This window comes from Dermacentor andersoni, chromosome 5, assembly GCF_023375885.2.
Source record: "Dermacentor andersoni chromosome 5, qqDerAnde1_hic_scaffold, whole genome shotgun sequence".
Lineage (NCBI taxonomy): Eukaryota > Metazoa > Arthropoda > Arachnida > Ixodida > Ixodidae > Dermacentor > Dermacentor andersoni.
This window is the reverse complement of record NC_092818.1, coordinates 26573484-26594776: the sequence shown is the minus strand read 5'-3', so window position 1 is coordinate 26594776 and position 21293 is coordinate 26573484. Positions and strand designations below refer to the sequence as shown.

General features: G+C 48.7%; 1 protein-coding gene across 1 annotated transcript; it reads right to left on the bottom strand.

Moving 5' to 3' along the window:
* Positions 1-8568: 8568 nt before the first annotated feature.
* On the bottom strand, positions 8569-15682 carry LOC126530146 (uncharacterized). Its single transcript, XM_072288292.1, is given in 5 exon segments — positions 8569-8803; positions 9068-9390; positions 9393-9590; positions 11433-11638; positions 15460-15682. Coding segments are annotated over 5 exon segments (1185 nt in total).
* Between the last annotated feature and the right edge of the window lie 5611 nt (positions 15683-21293).

Here is a 21293-nt window from a genome sequence, read left to right as displayed (position 1 = left end):
TTCGACCACCTGGGGTTTATTAACGTGCACCTAAATCTAAGTACACGGGTGTTCTCGCATTTCGCCCCCATCGAAATGCGGCCGCCGTGCCCGGGATTCGATCCCGCGACCTCGTGCTCAGCAGCCCAACACCATAGCCACTGAGCAACCACGGCGGGTGTGGCCTTTATTCAGAAAAGAAAAGCGAAAAGACCATTGCACGTGAACCGCTCAGACGTGTGGTGGTGCCTTATCTTCGTAAGCTCACTCATCAACTCAATATAGTTGCTAGCAGGCGTGGTGTCCCCCTGGAGCGGCCGCAGAAGATAGCAAAGGGTATGCATGGCAAGATATCGGGGAAGAAATTTCGAGACTTGTATGGTAGTACAGAGGAAAATAGAAAACAATGACGCAGCATCCAGGTGACGGCAGGATGGGGGCTGTTTCTCGTACTGAGCAAGTTCACAACTGCAGAGGAAAGGAAAATTTAGGCGGTGGACGTTACAATGTTTGCATTCGGTGACTTTGAAAGAAGGTGTGGAATAAAGGCTACGACCAACACTGTGGAAGTCACTTCGCGAGTGGGACTACAATCTGCGTGAGACTCTTTCGGGCGGCGTACAGCGGCCACGCAGGCAGGAGCCTCGAAGGAACGATTCTCACTCGTCGGGGTTCGCTTCAAGACTCAACATTTATTTTACAAAAGACATCGCAGTGAAGAGAAAAGAAAGAGAAAAGAAAATAAAATATGCAAGCTGTCCGTTGGCCACACCGACGCCTTCGTCCTTCTCGGAGGCGCCGGCCATTCGCGCCCAGCAGGCGGTTCGCCGAAAACACGGGGCACAGATCAGGTTGCGGGTCCAGCTGGGTGCCCCTCGTCCGTTCACGGGCTCCCTCTTGGTGCGTCGCCGGGCCCCTACCACGGTTGCAAGAAACGTGCGACGGTCGCTAGCAATCCTCAACAGAAGGTTAAAACTGCGCGGAAATAAAAAAGAGGGCAAGCGGAAGGAACACACAATACACCACGAGCCCACACTGCCAACTGTTTATTCTTCATAATGAAAGCATAGGCTAGTAAATGAGAAGCATTTCTTGGCGAATATTTGGCACTTTGACAGTATCTATCTAGCCGTCCACGTCGTGGTGCTCTCATGGTCTTTTCGTAAACTTGGTATGCAGCATAACTAGTATAGTATGACAAAAGTATATCAGAAACATAAATGATAGGTCATGACATGAATGTCAAGATACTCACGCCCTGCAGGTCTTGAAACAGCCACCTACGTCTTGGTATGTACCGAAATTGGCGAGGTGTGAGAAGAGTTCATGACGAACAAAAATGATCGGTCATAAAATGAATATCATGGCATGCGTTTCATGTAGGTCATGAAACAGCCGCCTACCATGTGTTGGTGCTCTCATGGTCGTTTCGTTAACTTCGTAGGCTCCCCGCGCACTGCTACGCATGACATCGATTGCCACAGAGCGTGGGATCAGCCGGCTTTTCTCAAGTATGAACCAACTAGCCAGCAACAACGTCCTACTGAAGGACCCTTTGAGAAATTCACTAGGGACCACTTTCCAGAAGTTTTGCTGAAGTCTGACATAGTCGTTTTAGGGTGCGAAAGTTAAAACCGATGTGGCCACGCGATGCTTCCGATAACGCACACAGACACACACGCACACACAATCGCACGCATGCACGCGTCCAGCAGCTGGGCGTCTCTGCTCCACCTGGTCCCCAAGAAATCAGGTGACTGGAAGCCGTGTGGGGACTACCGATCCCTGAATGCAAAAACCATTCTGGATCGGTACCCATTGCCTAACATCGAAGATTTCACGTCAGCACTGGATGGCACAGCAGTATTTTCTAAAATTGACCTGGTGCGAGCCTTTCACCATATTCCCGTCGCAGAAGAAGACATTCCAAAAACAGTAATTACCACATCATTTGGCCTCCTTGAATTTTAGAGAACGCCTTTCGGTCTCCGAAACGCTGCACCGACAGTGGGAGTGGGGGCTTACGGGGCTTGAGCCCCCCCGCACCCACGAAATTTTTTCGGGCTGTCATGCACCGCCGACTAAAACAACCCCCGACGCCGGAAATCATCCCGGATTTATGTCTTTCACGCTCAAAAAGACATTTCGCCGCGACCTTTGCGAACTCGGGCTGGATTTCGTGGCAACGCCCATGCACCCGCAGCGTTGTAGTGGTTCATTTGTGCTATCATGTCAGAGAAAAGAACATCTGTGATGGGCCTAGTGCGCGACACGGTGCGGTGGTTGGAAAGGACAAGAGGGAGACGACAAGTAGTGCGCGCGCCAAGGCGAATTCCGTGCCGGATGGAAAACGACAACGCCGGAGAGCGTGTGGCACGTGAACGCGCAGTGCAAGAAAAGAAACTAAAAGAAAAAATGGCTGTGGCTTAGCTAAGGTTAAGCCCAGGATGCGAAGCATACTAGCCTTTATTTTAGTTGTTGAACCACTGTTTAGCCTGGTGAACTGCTGTTGCTTGGCTATATTTGGTTCGGCTAGACAAAGAAACAACTCATGCGTTACTCTGCTTCGCCTTCAAGAGTGGAACGCGACAACGTTCCCGTCGACCCGCCAAGGGGTGTAAGACAATGGGCTACGGCGCAGCGACTACGCGCCCCGCATTGGACGCAGTGAGCGTCGAGCAACGCAGCGTTCGGCGCGGCAACGAAATGTGCGCCTGAGCAAGCGACGCACGCCTGAGCCTTAGAAACAGCTCGTTTCTAAGGCAACACCGCATTCACTAGAGGCGCTTTTGTACCGCTTTGAAGCATCGTACTCGTGGCTCAGTGGTAGCGTCTCCGTCTCACACTCCGGAGACCCTGGTTCGAATCCCACCCAGCCCATCTTGCAAGAGTTGAGCCAAAGCCACCTAGAAACAAGCGCAGCTGCTTATATGCCGCCGCGACGCCGCGAGCGACGGCGCGAGGCCCCGTTTCTCCTCTGTCGTGACGAACACGGTGTCACGTGGTCAGCCTTGAAGGCGACGCCGCGAGCGACGGCGCGAGTTGGAGCCCCGTTTCTCCTCTGTCGTGACGTCACGGTGTCACGTGGTATTGAATGCGACACCGCCGCGCCTGAGGAGGTGGGTTGAGCTCTAGTAATATGCTTCGCATAAAAAGCCCACCCAATCAGGAGAAACCATAGAGCGCCAAACATCCAATGAGCAAACGACGAATCTGCAAAAGTGGCAAAAAAGCGAGGCGCGCTGGCAGAAGCGGAGGAGACGCAGGGAGGAGTTCCAAGAAGCGACGCCAGAAGGTCGGCCACCGGACCGGGTGTTGAACACAGGCCGTCGGGTTCCACACCCGAGCCACCAGAACTTCACCCGACAAGGGCTGGGTGAAGTTTTGTGAAGTCTGGGAAGACCGGGAAGTATTGAGTTCTTTCTCTCGTCCTTCGTCCGGGTTGCGCTGCCCACCCATAAGAACACGTTCGATCACCAACTCGCCCAGCTTGCCGTGTTAATTCGGGGCCTCCTGCCAACCCGTTGCTGTGCGTTTCCACTCTACTCGATCATGAACTGCTGCCCAAGGCCGGCGAGCTTCTGCGCCCGTGGGCAGGACGAGAGCATTCGGGCTACAGGCCCGAGCTCTACGCCCAGCTGCCGCCATCTGTTCGTGCCGCCAAACCCGCCCACCTTCCCCCTCCGCTCTGGTCGCCCGATCAACGGTCCCCGACCTTTCGTGAGACCGGCGCCGCTTCTTTCGTTATCTTGTCGCCGCTTCTACACGTCGAGACTATTAGTCGCCCTTGCAGTCGTGGTCAGCCCGGACTCACATACTGCTAACGCCATTCTAGCCCTAAGTGTGTTTCATGCCGTGATGTCTATTTAAGTGCTTACTTTATGTTTTCTCCTCTTTCTAGTTTTATTAAAAGTTTGTGCGTGTGTTTTTGAAACAAACGGCTTTGTCCTCAATTGGGTTCTCGGAGGCTCCGCCTCAGAGAACCGTCAGAACCTTTGAACACAAGAACCTGCATCACAATATCAACATATTTTTTCATCTGCGTCAAAGCATCCATGTGAACACACTAAAGCCACCAAAGGAAACTACGTTCTTATTTATATTTTTCTGCTTTGGCTGTTATCCTTGACGACACATTCAGCTTCTTCAATTTTCTTGTTCTCTCTACCCGCGCGCTACCAGAGCCAGCCAGAGCGCATGCGTTTTTCTCGTGTTGCCCCGACCATAGCGCGGCGCACATCGGTGAGCGTTCGTTTTTCTCTGGCCGAGTGGATTTTGACCTGGGAAAGATTTGGATGCTTTCTTACTAGCAGACGAGAAAAAGAAACAATTGTCGTTCGCCGCCATCACTGATGGAGCGCAACCTCTCCGGAAAGTCTTGTGTCGCCAGTGTAGGATGCCGAACAGTATGGGTATGATTCTCTGTGGACCAAGCGTCTTACGTTTTCTTCGATATTCCATCGGTAGCCATATTAGGCGCCAAAATGGAACCAAAAATAACCGCGCATGAATTAGCTGCATTGAATAGAAGTATGGCAGCAAAAGCGGAAGTAGAACAGCGTGAAAGGTGTTTACTTGTTAGCGCTGAGTTCTTTACAAAAGTGCTGCAAATCGCACTTTTGGGAATAAAAATTGTTCAATTCAGCGTATTGTAACCTACTTCAAGCAGAGAGACCTGCGCCTGCTGCAAGCAGACAAACATGGCCGCTTTGTTGTTTTGCCTAAAGGTACCTTTAAAGAAAAAGCGGTCATTGCCATTAACAAGAATACCCCCCCCAAAAAGTCCGGACATTCCACGTGAGGAAAGATTTTCTTCGTTTCTGCGAAGACAACAACGTAAATAACATGCAAAAAAGCATATAAAAATGAAATATGACTCGCTCGCTGTGTTTTTTAGTGGAAAAACGCACAAGCCCGTACCTCTTTAAGGACCATTGTTAGTGAACGTGGCACTTGGCAACTCGAGGTTAGCCGATTTTCGTTGAATTCCTTTAAGCAACTCAAAGTCGATGATCTTTTTCTAGTTAGTAACTCCGACGTTATCATCAGTTTTTCTGGTGTGCCAATCATAACACTGATTTTGGCTTTTGTGTGGATATAGAATTATTGTACTCTATTCCACATCGCGAATTGTTTTTTGCCATCCAAGCACGCATCGATGCACATGGTAAACCGATATTCCAAAACGCAATTGGGTGGCTCCGACAATTATCAGACCTTATTGGAAGGCTATCTCAAATGTACATCTATTATTTTTGACAACCAACTATACCTGGACATCTGTATTGGTTCGTGCCTAGTGCTCCTGCTATGGGACCTACTTCTTTCTCAAATGGATATAACCCTTGACAATTGTTTTAATAACACGCATGAGATAAATGTTTTTAGATATGTAGACGATTTTTTAATCCTTTTGGACGAACAGCGTTCTTCAACTTACAATAATGAAATCAGCACGGTTTCAAGCCATTTTAAACATCACGGCAATGGCCTATCTTTTTTGCCCACGAGATTCCGGTTGGCAACGAGCTGCAGTTTTTAGATTTAAATGTGACCTTTTTAAAACAACATGTTTCTTGGTGCTACTCACCACGGGCTTTTTTAAAAAGCAGCTTTACCATACGATTCCGCCCACTCAAAAATTATAAAACGAGCGATTCAAACAACCTGCCTGGGGTCGGCGCTTGAATAATCCTGTCATCATAGGATCACGTTAGTTTTGACAGTCAGGTTCAGCGGCTTTTAAAAGCCGACTACCCTCGCTCGGAGTTGATGCCAGTGGAGGAAACATTGCTCCAGAAGCTGAAAGGCAACAAAAAGCCTAAGCAGGTCGATGAAGTCGAGCGTAGCGCTCTAGAAAAGGCACAAGTCGTCCCGTACCTTCTCAGGGTTAGCCTTAACCTTAAGAAGGCGGCGAACAGATATGGAGTACCTGTGCTCTTCTCCGCCCCGAACAAGGTGGCCCGCCTCTGCCTCCGAATCATGCGTGGCGTTACGAACGGGTGTACAGTACAGCACGTTAAGAGTTACGTGCATTGCTTCACTGGAATAGTTTATCTTATTCCTCTTAAGCCTGTTTCACATGCAAGCGAAAATGCTCGCGAATCCTGCCGCCGCGCCGCAGAAATCTGTTTCGAGCGGCGGCGGCGGCACTAGCGGCGGGAGCTGCGAGATTCGGGCAAGTTGGAATTTCGTCGCAGCGGCAGAGCGGCAGCACCGCTTCCGAACGGCCCGTCTCGACACGTGATCAGTGGAGGACTAGTGCGGGAAAGCCTGCGCATAGGAGGATGTTTATTTACTTGCTACACGTGCTACGGGCAACATGCCAAGAGAGCTGTTAAACGAACTGCTTACCACTGAAGTTTCAACACGGCCACTGCTCTGGAATGTGAAAGACAACAACTTCCGCAATAGGACGTCTAAGGAGTCCCTTTGGGAAGAAGTAAGGGACGCCTTGCTGAAACACTTTGACACCGCTAAGCAAAAAAAAAAAAAAACAGTTGTATTGAACTCCGAGATTGTCAGTGTTGATGAATATTTTTTTAATGTTGCAGACTCTTGAATGAAATGACAGTGCTTGTGTTAAAAGTATTTTTTCTCGCTTCTCTAGCGAAATGCTTTTGCTTTAATTATGTAACCGCGAGAAAAAGAAAGCCGTCATTCCTTTAGATAAGAGGAAGCTTTAGCTCAGGTGTTCCCATCTAAATATATCTAAAAGGACAATTCGTTTTTGGCAACCACTGCACCAAATTTGACGAGGTTTGTCGCACTTAAAACAAAAACTTAAAGTCTAGAGACTGTTTGTTTTGAATTTTTTATTTAAATGGCCAATTTTTTATTCTAAATTGGCAAAAAGCGCACATTTTCGGGAAACGAAACTACCAAGTTTACTACTCCGTAATTCAGCAATGAAAAACGATGGCAGAATTAGGTGAATTGCATCTAATAGTACATCTAACGCTGACAGAATTGATGTCACACATGATGTTCAAAAAATTTGGTAATGTGGAAATACAATTTTTGCAGAACCCTTGTACATATCGTAACGAATTCACGTAAGATATAAATTAGCATGTCGAATTTCTCCGCTTTGAATGATCTAATAGATGCCGTTTACATAATCGCGATATCTGCTCTTGATAGAGTAATTTGTAAACTTGGTGCCTCTATTGTTAACTTCCGAATTTTTGGAAATTCTCGTAACAAAATTAAGGCCCTAAATAGAAGTTCCGCTACCAACAGTCACTAGAATTTCTCTCTCTCTCAAATACAACAAATTTCATTAAAATCGGCCCAGTGGTTATTTTAGAAAAGTGTTTCTGCGTTTTAGACGTATTTGAATAGGCCGCATCGGAGTTGCGCCCGAGCTAAAGCTACTGCGAGTAGGCCCGTTCATGTGGGCTTTATTTTATTAGTGTGCTCACAGATGGCAAAATCCGCATGTTCATGCAAAACTTTGGCCTTTATATGAGCTCAAAATTATTTATCCCTTCTGTTAATTAACAGCATGTGGTATACTGGTCCCCAATTCAGTGACTATAGAAGAAATCCAAACAAGGTGAAAAAATCTCAAAGATACTTTTAGAAAGAAAATTAAAGATGAAGCAGACACCAAGAAGAGTGGAGCAGCAGCTGCTAGCAAATCAATTTGGCCATATATGCAGCAGCTAGAGTTCTTCAGGGATGCCGTTGAAGCGAGACGGTAAGCAACGAGTAATATGCATGTGAAAACAAGTTGATACTTTGTGCACATTTTACGCAGGAGCTACTGCAACCTTGGACCAACTGATCTCTCAGTTGGTCGCACAGATATTCTCGTTGGACAACTCAGCGGCTAATGGGAATTTGGCGCCCAACAGTGGTGCAGCTACATGCGGAAGCCCAGCGCGAAACAGTCAGAAGGATCCAGATGCCTCTTTGGACACCCTCGAAGTACTGTTTCAAACCCCAGGCTGTGCAGATGCAAATGAAGCGGGGTCTATGACGGCAACCCCCAGCACAAGCGGTGTCCCGTCATCAAGGGTAAATAAACGACAAAAAAGGCGCCACGAACTGGACGAGACAGATAGGCAGCTGCAATCCGTGCGGAATGCCATTGCTGCTCACAGGCCGATGGACGCTTCAAGCCATTTTTTGCTGTCACTTAGACCACAAGTTGAAGCAACTCCTGCACACATGCTGATGCATTTAAAGATGGAGCTGCTGAGCATTTGTGAGCATTACAGTGAAGGGAAATACCCAGTGGGCCTTCTTGTGCACCCATCATGCGAAGAAGAATAAGGCGTATTCCGGTTTATTCCCATGCCATGTTTATTTCGCCATGCCGAACTTGCTTGGTGCACACACACACACACACACACACACACACACACGCACAAACACACACACACACACACACTCACACACACATACACACACACACATACACACACACGCACACACACACACACACACACACACGCGCGCACGCACGCACGCAAACAGACACACACACACACACACGCGCGCACACGCACGCACACGCACACACACGCACACGCACACACACAGAGAGAGAGAGAGAGAGAGAGGTGGCACAGAGCATTGTCTTCAGTGCCGCAGTCCAGCTGATGCCCACTGCCATGGCACGGCTCCTTGCGTGCCATTAAAATAGTCCTTGAAAATCTCCCTTGTTGCAGCTCCACTGCGACTGCAGTTATGGCCCACAGGAGGCGCCAATTCAAGCATGGCTTGGGTGTCTTCTTCCCGCCACTGGCCTTCAGTCACGTTACCGTAGCAGTCTTCTGAGTCCGCATAGTTTGGTGGCATGTAAGCTGCATCTTCACTAAGAAAATTGTGCAGCACACATGCAGCCATTACGACATAATCTGCATTCTCGGGGAGCTGGTTAATAACTCGGCGAAAAATGCGAAACCTCGAGGCCATCACCCCGAATGCGTTTTCAACACACCTCCTGAAATAAAAAGAATTTTGATACAAGTACATTGCACTTGTGATCTCGAGAGGTACATCAAATTAGGTCAACAATTTCTGCCGCTAGGCCAGTGATGACACCCACGCCGTAAATCAATGTAGCACTGAAACAAACCTTGCACGACTGAGCCGAGAGTTGAATATTCGTTTGCCGTCATCTAGGCCTCTACCTGGGTAAGGCCGAAGAAAGTCGGAGCGAAGCTGGAACGCTTCGTCCCCTACGAAAACGTGGGGTGCCACTGCTGAAGTCCCTGGTAAGCATTTTGGTGCAGGGAGACCAAGGAGGCCACGCTCCAAGAATTTCCCTAGCCTTGAGGCTCCGAGTGTTCCGCCATCGCTCTGCCGCCCATAGGCCCCAACGTCTACAAGGATAAACTTCGGATTGCTGTCAGCTATAGCCATAAGTACTATAGAGTATGTGCCCTGGAATGATGAATGGTTAATATTGAGAAAATAGTGATTTACAAACAAAAACGGGTCAATGTGTACATTACTTTATAGTTGAAGTGTAGGCTGCCTGAATTTGGTGGGGCCTGGATCTGCACGTGTTTCCCATCCACGGCGCCTACACAATGTGGGAAGTTCCATTTTTCTAAAAATCCTTCGGCTACCTTCTGCCAATCGGAAGTAGTTGGAACCTGTGGTGGGAACGAAGCAGACATAAAGGTAACTGAGTAATACTTGTTGGGGGGCTAGTTGGTGCATGTTTCTAGAAGAGGGTTGTAGCGCCGAAAAACACAACAGACCGCAAGCGAGACGGGACAGGCGCACAACCCTCTTCTGGAGACATAAAGGCATTTTTAGTGTAAGATGAGAAACAGTGCAAACCAAAGAGCGGCATGTAAAGAGAAGTGCCATCCTGCAGTTATTTAACGTCCCTGTCATTAGTCCGTCCTATTTATTTGTAGTATGAACTGACAAGCAGAGCAACATATACACTTCGATAAAACTTAATGCCTCAAGCAACAGATCACATACAGCTTATTCTTTCTTTTTGAAAGGGGGGAGGCATGTAAGCTTAGGAACCATTCACTAAACACTCCAAATCAAAGAGTGCATACCACACATATAATTCTGGTATCCTTACAGTATATAACCATGTGCACGTTGGTGGGAAGACTGCATGAGCTTGCTCTTGAGCTCTTGTAGCACATGCAATACTTTTTGAGACTTCACACTCTCAATACTATCCGCATGCTTCCTATTTTGTCTTCAGTTTGTATTTAAACGGACAGGTGCCTTTGGAAATATTACAGTGGACATTCGTGATATGCAGTTCTCCCTTTGCTCTCTTGCAATTTGCCCTTCCTCATTGTCATTTACAATGTGCACATAGAGTGGACAGTGTCTAATTCACACGATGCTCATTGCTAAACTGTTCTTAAAAACAAATTTCTTAGAATATGCAGTGATGATTAATAAGCAATCATTATGTATATGAATTTATCCCTGTAGTATTCTTACAATATGTAGGATACCTACATCCCATATGGGGAGAAAAAGATTACTGTAGTGTATGGGGTCGTTTAACATCCCAAAGCGACATGGGCTATGAAAGACGCCGTAGTGAAGGGCTCGGGGTTAATTTCGACCGGTTTAATGCGCACTGCCATCGAAGAGTACGCGGGCGCCTAGCGTTTCACCTCCATCTAATGGTGTATCCACACGACGGACGGCTCCGCGCAAATCTGTGCCGCGGACGCTTATTCCGCCGCCCGTCCGGCTGCGAAGCGCATCCAGACGACGGACGGACTGAGTAGACGACCGCGCCGGAAAAATAAAGATGGCGGCTACGCCCGAAGCGACTGCCGTCCGCCTCGAACCTGTCAAGTCGTCGTCGTCCACTGTGTGGCCCGTAACTTTCAAACTGAGGATTGTATTTGGTTTAAATTTGTGTCTAGAAGCTTCGACAGCAATGTATTCGTGATGAGTGGACACCGTTTCCGAAAGCGATACTCAGATTCTCGGCGTGTAGGCTTAGAGTGGCTGTATTGGCTGAACATGGCCTCGAAGATGTTGCGGCGGCCCGGGCGGATCTCAGTGGCCGTAAGTTAATATAATTGCTTGTTTTTACTCACTCTAGATGGCGCCATCGGTGTAACAAAGACTTTGTCATAGGTGTTTTCACTCTGAATGAAAATGGAGATCGAAAGGAAACGACGGTTGGCCGCAATGGCTGTTGTTTTGTCCGAATTGGACACGAATGGAGTTAGCAGCGATGAAGTTGTTTCAGAAAGATCCCAAAGCCGCGCTTGTTGCCAGACTGTAGAGCACGCTAAGCTAAATCCGCAGCATTCGACCCCCAAAATCCGGATGCGAAAAATAGCTCGGCATTTTCCGTCCGTGGGGGTCGCGGACGACGCCCGGACGGCACAAATCCGTGACGCGTAGTCACGTGATGCGCAGTCCGTCGCGAAAAAGACGGATTTCGTCCGTCGTGTGGATCCACCATAAACGGTCTCTTCCTGCCAACAACATACCTTGAGATAAACGGCCTGAAGAATTTCCCACAACACCTTGCAAGTCTCGCGGTTAATAATATCAGCTGTTGAGATGCCCACTCCGAATGCCAGGGCGATATCTTGAATTTGCATCCCCGATGCCATGTACATGGAAGGAAGCTCAGAAGTAATGTCAGCTTGGCGTACTCGGGTCACCGATTTATCAATAAAATGCGGCAACCTATCTGAAAAAAAATTATGGGGTTTTACGTGCCAAAACCACTTTCTGATTATGCGGCACGCCGTAGTGGAGGACTCCGGAAATTTCGACCACCTGGGGTTCTTTAACGTGCACTTAACCTAAGTACACGGGTGCTTTCGCATTTCCCCCCATCGAAATGCGACCGCCGTGGCCGGGATTCGATCCCGCGACCTCGTGCTCAGCAGCCCAACACCATAGCCACTGAGCAACCACGGCGGGTCGACCTTCCTGAGAGTCATTGCAAGTCGTGCTATTGACGGTATAGGTTCCCGCACAACGAAGGGCTTCGTAAGCGGCCGACATCTTATAGTACTTCTGAAAATACTCCGTGTCGGCGTTCATGAGCAGCGGCATCTGCACGAAAATATTGCAGAGTAAAGTACCAGCAACACGATAACTATTTCTGTGCAAACACACCTCACCGCGGTGTGGAACTCGGATTCCTCCTTCCGATTCTCCCAGATGGGTCTCACCCACCAACGCCGTGGAACCCGGAGTTCGAGCAAAGCTTTCCTTTCTTTTAAAAGGCAGTACTCCTCGAGCAAAAGGAGATGCGTGTAGGAATCGTCATGCGGCGCACATAAATCCATCTCCATCTCAGTCTCCGTCCGCACGCTAGCATCCATTATGGCAGAATACCGAGCCGCTCGCGAGTTTGTGCGCCGCATATGCGCATCTTTTTACAAAAACAACACAAAATATAATAAGTAAGCATGATTTAGATACTTAAAGCGCAGGATATGTATATATAAAATAAATATTTGAGAATCAGGGACAAAGCAACGCTTATATTGGTAGTCGCAAACTACCGAAACTGGCTGAAAGTCCCGCGTTTTTTGCCAAGTGGTATTCGCAGCGGCGGAAAACGCGCGGCGGCAATGCATGTGAAACGAAACCTCGCGAAAAGCTTCGCAGCGCCGCGCCGCTGTTCGCTCCATTCGCTCAATCGCTTGCATGTGAAACAGGCTTTAGCTGTGGCAAGTGCTACGTTGGGCGAACTGGGCGCTGTGTTAACGACCGAATGAGACAGCACGCAAATATTTCAAAAAAGATACGACTGCGCACATGTCTGCACATTGCTGGTCTTGTCCCGACTGCGAACCACTGTTTTTTTTTTTTTTTTAAATATCAGGATCCTAGGCAGAAACAAGAACAAAACCGTACGTGAACTGTTAGAGGACTGCTATATCCAAACCACTGGTCCTGCTTGCTTTAGTCAAACCTCTGTTACGCTTTATGATTCGGAATTGGGATTGCTAAGCATTTAAAAAAAGTGATAACCATGCTTTCGGCTGACAAGCGTTCTTTGCGCGCTTTATGCGCTTGCGCATGTGTGAGTTTTTGTATATATAGGAGGCTTTGTTTTCGGAATAAACAGTTGTATGTGTACAGCTCGTCTTTCTTTTCCTTTTGTCTCTCTCTGTTTTCTTTTTTTTTCGAGTTTGTGTGCGAAAGAGCATTATGTAAAGCAACATCTTAGGTGCCCAAAGTCAGCATTCAATTGTGGCCAACATGCTTTCTACACTGGCCTCGCGAATCGCACTTGACGGGATCAAAGCGGCCGCTGTCCAGCTAGATAACGGTTCGAAGGTAGTTCAACCTTTAAAACAAACTTTAATTAAACTAAGAAGGTCAAAAAAGAAGTTATAAATACACAAAACGTTCAGTTTTTCAGCCCGTAATGAGGTGGTCCTGTCTCTAGGGCCGATGGGGTGAGTGTGCCCGTCCCGCGTTTTTCAAACCGCGGTTTCCATCCCTGCTGCCGTCCCCTGGGCCCCGGAAGCATCACCCGATACCTGGAAGCCTCGTCACTGGGTCACTTCCTGGAACCGAACGGAGGGAGCAGGTCCTTTCTCTCGCGCACAGCTCGGAGTCCGTGGGGGGGGGGGGGGGTCAGTGAAACAGACAGCGATAAAATTAACAAAGACTCGCTTCCCTCTTGAAAGAAAAGTCTGGCCGAGCGTTCGCGCTCCCCACAGAACACTGCCCGCCTGGTGTCTTTCGTTGTTAAGACGCCACCACTATATCACGGTCACAGCAAACGCAGAACTTCTGTTGTTGTTCGCAAGCATGTTTTCACAACCCCGTCTGTGACTGTTTTCAGCTCGACCTTGCGCACCCTTCCATCCGCTCTGGGCAGGCTTCGTGTAATCACTCCGACGGGCCAGTCGTTGCGGGTTGCTTCTTTATCCCTGAGTGGAACGACGCCGCCTTCTTTGAGGTCGGGCTTTGCTATTTGCCATCTTCGACGTTGCTGCAAAGTAGTGACTTCCGTGTGCGCCAGCACTTCCAGAACTCGTCAGCCAGGTTTTGCACTAGACGCCACTGGGCAATTAGACACAAGCAACCTCAACAAACAGCATGTTTGATGAGGTTGCTTGCGTCTAATTGCCCAGTTGTTACAGATGCGTTTCCGTGTTTTTGGGTTAACAGTGTCGCCGGAGTTAGGATTGTGGGATCTTCGTAGTGAGATGAAGTGGGAGTTATGGGCCTTGCATTAATATTGGCCCCAACTTCTGCCAAAAAGCTTGCAAGAACGTCATGCGTGAGCCGTTGATGACGTTACTGCATGAGCATTGAGTAAAAAATCTGGCGTGCAATGCCGATCATCCGCTCCCACGCAGCCCCCATATGGGACGCCTACGGTGGATTAAATATCCATTTGCGGCCGTTTCCACTGAGGAACTTGCCTATTTGTGAACGATGAATGCCCTTTGCGCTAATTCCAAGTTCTCTGCAAGCTCTGATAAAATTGGACCCGCAGTCAGAGCGTATTAGCTTGATGGGCCCTCGCACTTCTAGGAGCCTTCGGAAGGCATCAATAAAACTCGACGTGTCGATTGATTCGATCAGCTCATGTGTACTGCGCGAATGCTTAAGCAAGTGAACATGACTGCCCAGCGCTTGCTGTTCGCAACACCACCTCTCGTTCAGCGAGAGGCAATCATCCAAGGACCGAAAACATAAATGCCAACATTCGTGAAAGGAGGATATGTGCTGATTCGGTCTGCCGGAAAGTCAGCCATCTTCTGGTCGTAAAAGCGCCCTCGCAGCTTCTTGCATGAAATGCATGCTTGGAGCACGGATGAGATGCACTTTTTACTTCCGACGATCTAATATCTAGCAGCTCGTACGGCTCCTTCTGTGAAGTGCCGGCTCTGGTGCTGCACACATTCGGGATGGTGGCGCGCGAGAAGCGTCACCACATGGTGCCGACCCTGCATTAAAAGAGAGTGTTTCTCATCGTCGGGAAGGTCGCTTCTGTTCAAGCGGCCGCCGACACGCATCAAGCCGTTGGCGTCTAAGAATCAGTCAAGCTTTCGTAGCGAGCTTGTCTTGTGAACCTTCTCTCCCCTCTGGATACAGCATATCTCCTCAAAAATGCGTCCTGCTGTACTGCCCGAATGATGACAAGCCTGGCTTTGGAGAGCGCCTCAACGGGAGCAACCTCTTCCTGTGAAACGTTCTTTGCGCGATAGGAAACCTGGATCAGACTTGCCACAACACGAGGGAGAGATTTCCCGTTCGAGAACCTATGAAAGCCCCGTTCGGCTCCGAGTCGCTGTCATTTGTTCACCTCCGTCGCCAGAGTGCAGACTTCAGGGCGCATTTCTCCGTCTTCATTAGGATTTAGCAGGATGAAGCTCGACGATCGTGCTTCCTCTTCTCGCCGTGAGAGAAAATCAGGTCCGAACAACCAGTTCGCGCTCTTAAGCTGTGCCGCTGCAATCGTTCTAGTGGCGTGGCCTGCTGGATTTTCGTCTGTGTGAACGTATTTCCATTGTTCAGGTTGCGTGGTACTACGTAGCCCCTGCACCATGTTGGCCACATACACGTAGAACCTTCTTGTTTCGTTGTATATGTAAGCCAAGACCACTTTGCTATCCGTGAAGAATGTGACCGAGTTCGGCTGGAAGTCCAATTCCCGTAGTATGGAATCGGCCATCTCTACAGCAAGCACTGCTGCACACAACTCAAGCCTTGGGATGGTGTGTTGTGGTTGTGGAGCAAGCTTGGCCTTTCCCATGACTAATCCGCCGTGTCTGTTTCCTTGCTTGTCAGTCACGCGTAGGTATGCCACCGCTGCGACGGCCCTTGTGGACGCGTCTGAAAATACATGAATGTCCCTACTTTCGGCTTCAAGCGTCGAGACTGGCGCATAAGTTCTTCGCACATGGAGGTGATGTAGCGTCTGAAGAGAATTCTTCCACTTGTCCCAGCTCTGCTTCCTTTCGTCCGAAAGTGGCGCGTCCTTTTCGTAAACCTTCGTTACGAGGTCACGGAGAAGGCACTAGAGAAGAACTAGAGGGCACTAGGAGAAGGCACGGAGAACCGTCATTGGATCCACAAACCCTAGCGGGTCGTAAAGGCTGTGGACGGTCGACAGAACTCCTCGCCGCGTATATGGCCTGTCCTGAAGAGGAGCCCTGAAGATGAAGCTGTCGTCGCCTATGTCCCACAGCAGACCGAGACTTCTCTGCGTATGCGACGCGTCTGTGCGGAAGTCGAGGTTCTTCAGTCACTGGGCGTGGTCGTCTGCAGAAAATGCATTCAGCACATTCTGTCTATTCGAAGTCACCTTGTGCAGTCTTATGTTAGTTGTTGCACGCTGTTGTTAGCTTTGCAGCAGACTAATGGCGTCTTCTTCGCTCGGAAGAGACTTAAGCGCATCATCGACGTGGAAATCTCTTTCAATAAACTTCCTGGCATCTTCACCAAATTGTGGGGCAGCTTGTCGGGCAGTCCGTCGAAGGCCATACGTTGAAACAGCTGGCGATGGGCTGTTGCCGAGAACGTGAACCTTCATTCGGAATTCTATGATTTCTCTGGAGATATCATTGCCCTTAGACCAGAGGAACTTCAGGCAGTTCTGATGGTCCTCGCGAACCATAAAACTGTAGAACATTTGCTGGACATCTGCTGTCACCGCCACTGGTTCTCGCCGGAAGCGTATCAAAATCCCCACAAGGTTGTTCTTTAGGTCAGGGCCGTTCAGCAGAACGCTCTTCAGAGATACCTCGTCGTACTGAGCGCTGGAGTCGAATACGACTCGGATTTGATCAGGCTTCTTTATACCAGATACCAGCATTCTTCGTCCACGTGAAGTGGTAGAGCTTCCTCTGCATGACCCTTGATGAAGAGCTCGTTCATGAAGTTCATGAAACGTTTCCTTGTTTCTGGATTGTTTTCGTAGGGTACGCCGTAGCGAGAGCAGATCAGACAGAGCTTGTTCTCTGTAGTTGGGAAGCCGACTTCTCGGTATGGAAAGGGGAGAGGGGCGACCCAATTGTTTAACTTGTCTTGTGTGAATCCACTATTCATTATCTCGAGGAATGTCTTGTATTCCATGGATAGAGCACACTGGTTGTCAAGTTTAGTTGTTTCGAAAAGATTCGGGGCCAGCTTGTCATATAATGTTGTTGCCAATTGTAAATCTTTAGGGATCTTATCCGCAGCGTAGAGAATCGGTGCCTCTATTACAAAGATGTGATTTGAGCATGGCTCAAAAAGAGAAGGTCTTCAACTGTCCCGCACATGGGTCTTGACCACGTTGACGCCGCCCGTTTTCCGCGTACGACCAACGCAAACATCGCCGACAATAACCCATTCGAGGTCGGGCTTCTGAGCATAAGGCGCGTCGTGGAGTCGGTTGATTGTCTGACGAACCTTGTGAGCTCTTAAAATGTCTCGGACTAGGAGGAGCAGTATTCCAGCCTCCTCAAGAGGCGGAATGTGATTTGCTACAGCCTTCAAGCGCGGGTAGTGCCGTGCAGCGTCAGGTGTTGGAATTTCATCTGTTTTCGGGAATTGCCTTGCACTCGAGGAGAGGCGGAAAAGGGAATTTAACTTCGCCCGACACGCTCTGCACGAAGAAGGCATGAGCGACTCTTCCAACCACTGCGGTACTGTCGGAGCAAGTGCGGAGCGTGTATTGCGTAGGCGTCCCCTTCACTTTGAGATCGTTGAGGAGTTCTGGCCTTACCAACGAGCGATTACTCTGATCGTCAAGAATAGCTTACGCTCCAGTGTCTTCTGAGGCTGAGTCTCATGGGTCACCTCTACGAGGAAGATCTTAGCACACGACTTGGTGTCGTTTCCAGCTTTTGCCACTTCAGTACGCCTAGATGTGACTCTTCTTCCTGAGTTATCTGTGGTACTGTCCTGAGACACACTAGCCCTTGACGAATCTGAGGTAGGAGATGCTGGGTGATGCACTGTGGCGTGGTCAGCGCTGTCGCATATGAGACATATCACAACTGCCTGACATTGCCACTGCGTGTGGTTCTTAGAAGAGCAGCATCGTAGGCTGATCCCTTGCTTCTTTAGGAAAGATAGCCACTTTTCCAAGGTTTTCTCACGGAAGGTGTGACACTTTTCCAGAGGGTGAGGTTTTTTGGGATGTGGGCACCACCTCTTGAAGTCCTTGGATTCTGGTTGCTGTTCGTCAGTAGTGGCATCTTGATTAATCTTGGCAGAAGTAGGATACACTCGTTTTTCTCGCTGACACAGATGATCTTCGCCGCGTGGTCTTGGCACCATTGTCTTCCTTCCTCTGATTGAATTCAGACGAAGCATTTTTGGGGTACAAGACGAAACTGGGGTCGTTCCTCATGCTGGCTTGATCTCTAACAAATTCGCAGAAGAAAGGAAAGGATGGAAATACAGTGTTCCGATCGTGCTTGCATTTTGACTCCGTCGACATCCAATTTTCTAACAGTCCAGATGGCAACTTCGAGACAATTTTGTTCATCCCTTTTGCGGTATCCAAATTACCAAGACCGGCAAGATACGGATCAGCTTTAGCAGCCTCGAGCGCATTCGCCTGTGCGTTTGCAGCTGCCGCTTCTGTTTGATGCTGCAACATATCCAATTCAGCCTCAATCCTTGCCTCCTCAATATGCATCGCAGCCTCTCTGCGACCAAACTCTGCTCTCAGCCGCCGCCCGTGCCTGTACGGCGGCTAGGCTGGTTGTTGACGTGCTCCATCGTCGTGACCTCGAAGAAGCGCTTGAGTGGGCCGATAGAGAGTGCTGCGACGTTGTCTCTTGTAAGCTGTCGCGCTCTCGTTCTGTAGCTTCACGTGACTTGTCGCTTACGGTCACATCGCGATCTGCGTCGATTGCTTTCTGAAGCTCTAATTCCTGCTGGGTTTCAGATGTGCTCATATTGGTGAGGAAAGTAGCGTATCTGGCGGTGACGTGCTCGTAGAGCTCATACCTTGTACGAAGCTGCATTGCGGCGCTGTTAATGTCGTCCTCTTTCGCACATGACACTTTGGTAATAGCGGTCTCCACGTTCTTCCAGACAGCGTCTATTCTCCTGCAGTACTTTTCGCGGCTCGTTTCATACGTTTCTTTAGCTTTCATGGAAAACATAGTTGCTCTTTCTAACCGAATGTTTGCCGTGGAAGATTAATGCTCTGCTGTCATAACTTGAGACGTTTCAGGCGTCAGCTTGTCCTGATCCATTTTGGCGTGCGTGGTTCACGACGTATCTCACTCAAAGCGGACGTATGCGGTGAAGCACGCTAAGCTGCGCGATGAAATTTGAAACGAGCCCACCTTGTCGTTGCCCTGTGTACCTTCAGCTGCTCAACTTGCAGGCGATGCCGTGTCCTTGCAGTAGGCGGCTGTCATGGTCAAATTGGATGTCTTGCCGTGCGACGTATTCCACTGCAGCGGATGTCTAGTCGGCGGCCGATGGCAGTCGACTTCACTTTTTTACTATACTGGCCTCGCGGATCGCACTTGATGGGATCAAAGCGCCCGCTGTCCAGCTATAGATAACAGGTCGAACGCAGTTGAACATTTAAAACAAACTTTAATGAAACGACGAAGGTCAAAAAAGCAAGTTAAAAATATAAAAAACGTTCAGTTTTTCAGCCCGTAAGAAGGTGGTCCTGTCTCTATAGGGCCGGTGGGGCGAGTCTGCCCGACCCGCGTTTTTAGAACCGCGGTTTGCATCCCCGCTGCCGTCACCCAGGCCCGGGAAGCATCACCCGACACCTCGAAGCGTCGTCACTGGGTCACTTCCAGGAACCGAATGGAGAGAGCGGGTCCTTTCTCTCGCGCCCAGCTCGAAGTCCGCGGGGTGTCAGTAAAAAAGAAAGCGATAAAAGTAACGAAGGCCCGCTTGCCTCTCGAGAGAAAAGGCCGGCCGCGCGTTCATGGTGCGCACAGAACACTTTCCTTCGCGTATTTTTCTTATTTCGGAGCCCCCGCCCCACAAAATAAAAAAAGACATTGTTCCGGCGCAGCGAATTGTCGCATGAGGAAAGTTCCATTTTGTCAATCACTCCTTCTTCTTTTGCGGAAAATAATGGGCCACGGGACGCTTCAGTTACCGGTTACTTTGATTATATTATTGCTGTAGCAAGTATATGGACACTCCGGATGCATTCCTGCCGTTGCCGTCGCGGTCTTGTTTTGTATAAAGTCGAAGGGCGATAACATCGTGACCGCATGTCGCATGCTGAATGCGTAGTGAATGAATGCGTAGTGGAGGGGGGGGAGGGGCGGCCTTAGGATTCTGTGATGTGTGAATCTGTATGACGAATTATATACAGTGACGTTTTCTTAGATACTTAGATTTATTGGATAGTTATACGTATATTTAAATAACTTGTTGCGAGGTTTTGTGTATACATGCAGCAAACTTTCTTTACAGTGACATTTTTTTGCCCTTTGTCAAGCTCTATCTTCGCATTTGTGTACTCCATTGTAGTTTCGCTTTGCTAATGTACTCGTATATTTTGCCGAACTCCTGATTTTATATGCGCTCTCTGTTGCGACTATAATTTCGGTGCAATTACTCACAATACATGGCCGGTGACAGCTGCTCCTCAGCAATATATCGGAACAAAAGACAACGTGAGTGAGATTTTTCTTAGCCGTTGCATATCTACAAAATGTAAACAAAGTTTTTGAATGTCAAAGTTTCATAAAAGTATTTGTCCTCAGCTTGTTCATTTCATGGCCCTTACATTTTTTATATGATTGACATGCACTGCACTGCTGGTTTCGAACTGATACAGTTCTTAAGTTCCTGTGATATTTTCGTTACTTATTAACTAGACAAAAAACAAAAAGAGTTGATATCAGTTATTTCGGGCACAATTTTTGGGACATACGAGTATGCTATTTAAGACAAAATAAATACTTTACTTGTCTTGTCAGTGCGTAGTGTTCAAGAATTCGTTTGCAGTATCTTTGGCAATGGCAATGCAGTTATTATTCATGTATATGATCCATCAACAAATTCTATAAGGAGGAGGCCGAGCTGCAACGTGAGCCCCGCCCCCGAACGAAATTTCTGGCTACGCCACGGATCACAGCGGCTCATTGACACATTCACAAGTGGTCTGCCGTTCGTGTTCGCCCTACGTTGACGACCTGCTTGTGGCACGCTAATCCCACGAAGAGCACCTCCAACATCTCCATCCGCTTTTTTAGCGCCTATCAGCAAATGGTGCCATTGTCAACACTACCAAGAGCGAGTTCGAAGCACCATCACTTGATTTTCTCGGCCATCGCTCGGATAACAATAGCATCCGCCCTTTTCCTCACAAAGTGCAGGCCATCATGAGCTCCCCAAGCCAGCTTCAATCGCTAAGCTGCGTCAGTTTCTAGGCCTGGTAA